At 56.1% G+C, this 2,345-nt stretch overlaps 1 protein-coding gene across 1 annotated transcript in view; it reads right to left on the reverse strand.

Moving 5' to 3' along the window:
- Positions 1–2,345, reverse strand: part of ATP6V1B1 (ATPase H+ transporting V1 subunit B1) — a 22,689-nt gene that overhangs the window by 11,789 nt on the left and 8,555 nt on the right. Inside the window, 1 exon segment of the mRNA XM_045294083.1 lies at positions 2,017–2,072. Within this exon segment, the coding sequence (XP_045150018.1) occupies positions 2,017–2,072 (56 nt within the window).

The following is a 2,345-nucleotide window of genomic DNA, read 5'->3' on the forward strand; positions in this document are numbered from 1 at the left end:
TTGGGCGCAGAGGAGGGTGCAGCGCGGTTGGAAGCCACGAGAGGGCGCGGAAGAGCAGGGAGAAGGAGAGCAGGGGTGGGTGGGGGTCCTGTGTCTCTTAGGTGGTTCTCAACCTGGGGGTCGCGACCCCTTTGGGAGGGTCAAACAATCCTTTCACAGGGGTGAAACCATCGGAAAACATAAATATCTCACAATATATAATTGCATATTGTTTTGTGATGAATCGCTATGCTTTCATTATGTTCAATTTGTAGCTGTGAAAACACATCCTGCCTATCAGATATTTACGTGACGATTCATAACAGGAGCAAAATGACAGTGAAGTAGTGACGAAAATAATTTTATGGTCGGGGGAGTCCCCACCACATGAGGAACTGGATTCAAGGGTCGCAGCACGAGGAAGGTTGAGAACCACTGAGCTACCTGAACGGGCCAGCAGCCTCCTTCACTCCGTCTCTGGGGAGGATGGCAGGATGCTCATCCCAGGGGACACTGTGGTGGACAGTGCCCAGGACAGAGCAGACCCCAAAGAAACCAGGCGACAGGTGCAAGAACAAACCAGGTGGCTGGGAGGTCAAAAACGACCATTTTGAGGGAGGCTCTCCTGGCACTGCTGGTTTGGCGCTAGGCTGCTAACCCCACTGTTCAAACCCAGCAGCCACTCGACAGGACAAAGATGATGTCCTTTGCCGGGCAACTGGAAGAGTCGTTGATAACTGGTCTCAAAGAAGAAGAAGAAATAAACTGCAGACACCGGACCTGAGTGTGAAACAGTAGTGGCAAGAGGCCAGGGCTGCAGGTTGGATAGAGCAAGGGAGGGGTGAGAGACCTGATCGAACAGAACAGGGAGGGCCAGGAAAAGAGGTTCCCTGTTTGCCTCGCTGGGAGGGTGTTATGGATTAAAATATCAGTGCTTTTCAACCTTCCTAATGCCGCGACCCTTTAATACAGTTCCTCATGTTGTGGTGATCCCTCCCCCTCCGCCCCAGCCATAACATTATTTTCGTTGCTACTTCATCACTGTCATTTTGCTACTGTGATGAATCGGGCGACCCCCGTGAGAAGGTCGTTCGACCTCCAAAGGGGTCTCGACCCACAGGTTGAGAACTGCCGGATTAAGCTGTGCCCCCACCCCCACCCTCCAAATGAGGGCATTTTAAACCCTGACCCCTAGGTCTGGGGCTGTAATCACACTTGGGAACGGGCTTGTTGGGTTAATGCACAGGATCTGTGTAGGGTGTGTCTTGAGTTTTCTCCTTTAAAATATAAAAGAGATGAAAGAAGCCAGGAACTAAAGCAGCTCCTGGGTGGTGGGGGAAGGGATGGAGAAAAAGGCGGGGAGCTTCCCCCAGAGCTGACTTGTACAGAGACCCAGACCTTTCTCCAGAGCTCCGGGAGAGAGGAAGTTTCCCCTAAGGCATCGAGCCTCCTCGCGAACCGAGCGCCCGGTTTGCTGAAGCCACCATTTCAGTCAGCTCCGGAGAACCAAGACGGGTGTCGGAGGCTGAAAGAGGTTGGTGTCGGAGAGGCCAGCAGGGTGACCCCATGCCTTTGTGGCCCAAGAATTCCCAGTCCCGGGGGGCTGTCGGGGCCCTCCCTACAGAGAGCACCCCACATCCCAAGGCCCATCCCCTCTGTGACACCTCCTTCCCCTCCCTCTCGGTGGCTGGCACCAGAGGGCCTTGGAAATGTTAGCTGCTTCCTGAAGAGTCCTGGGCAGGGAGAGTTCAGCCTCACAGGGGGTCCACAGCCTTCCTGCTGATGGCGAAGAGGAGGCCCAGCTGGCCCAGGTGCCACGTTGTGTCTGAGGCCCACAGTGGGCGGAGGGGAAAGGAGAGCGAGAGCAGCTAGGAGACCGTTAGTGAGGAGAGGAGAATGTGGGAGTGATGGGGGGTTCGAGATAGCAGGGCAGACCTGGGGAGCTCTTTGGCTGGGGTGGGGGAGGGGAGGCAGTTTTTAACAAATCCTATGGATGGGAACTCCTTCCAAGAGGTGGGGTGAGCCAGAAGGTCTTACCTTGACCTGGTCCAGCACCACTAGCGGCCCGTTGACGCTGCACACGGTCTGGTAGGCTGGGGGAGCAGAACGGTGGGTGAGGCCCCAGCTCCCCACCTCACACCCTGACACAAGCAGACCCTCCCTCCCTTCCTTTACACACACACACACACACACACACACACACACACACAGCCTTTCTGCTCTGTGTGCCTCTTCCCCCCCAGCCTGGGCCATCAGGGTCATTAGCTGTGACAGGGCCAGCCACCATTGCTGTAAGGGTCATGGCCCTGCCCGCAGGGCCTCCGCAGCCCCAGACACCTGCAGGAAGCAGGGGAGGGCCCTAGAGG

The sequence above is a fragment of the Echinops telfairi genome, unplaced genomic scaffold (assembly GCF_000313985.2).
Source record: "Echinops telfairi isolate 266 unplaced genomic scaffold, ASM31398v2 ScPeMD7_2573;HRSCAF=3158, whole genome shotgun sequence".
Lineage (NCBI taxonomy): Eukaryota > Metazoa > Chordata > Mammalia > Afrosoricida > Tenrecidae > Echinops > Echinops telfairi.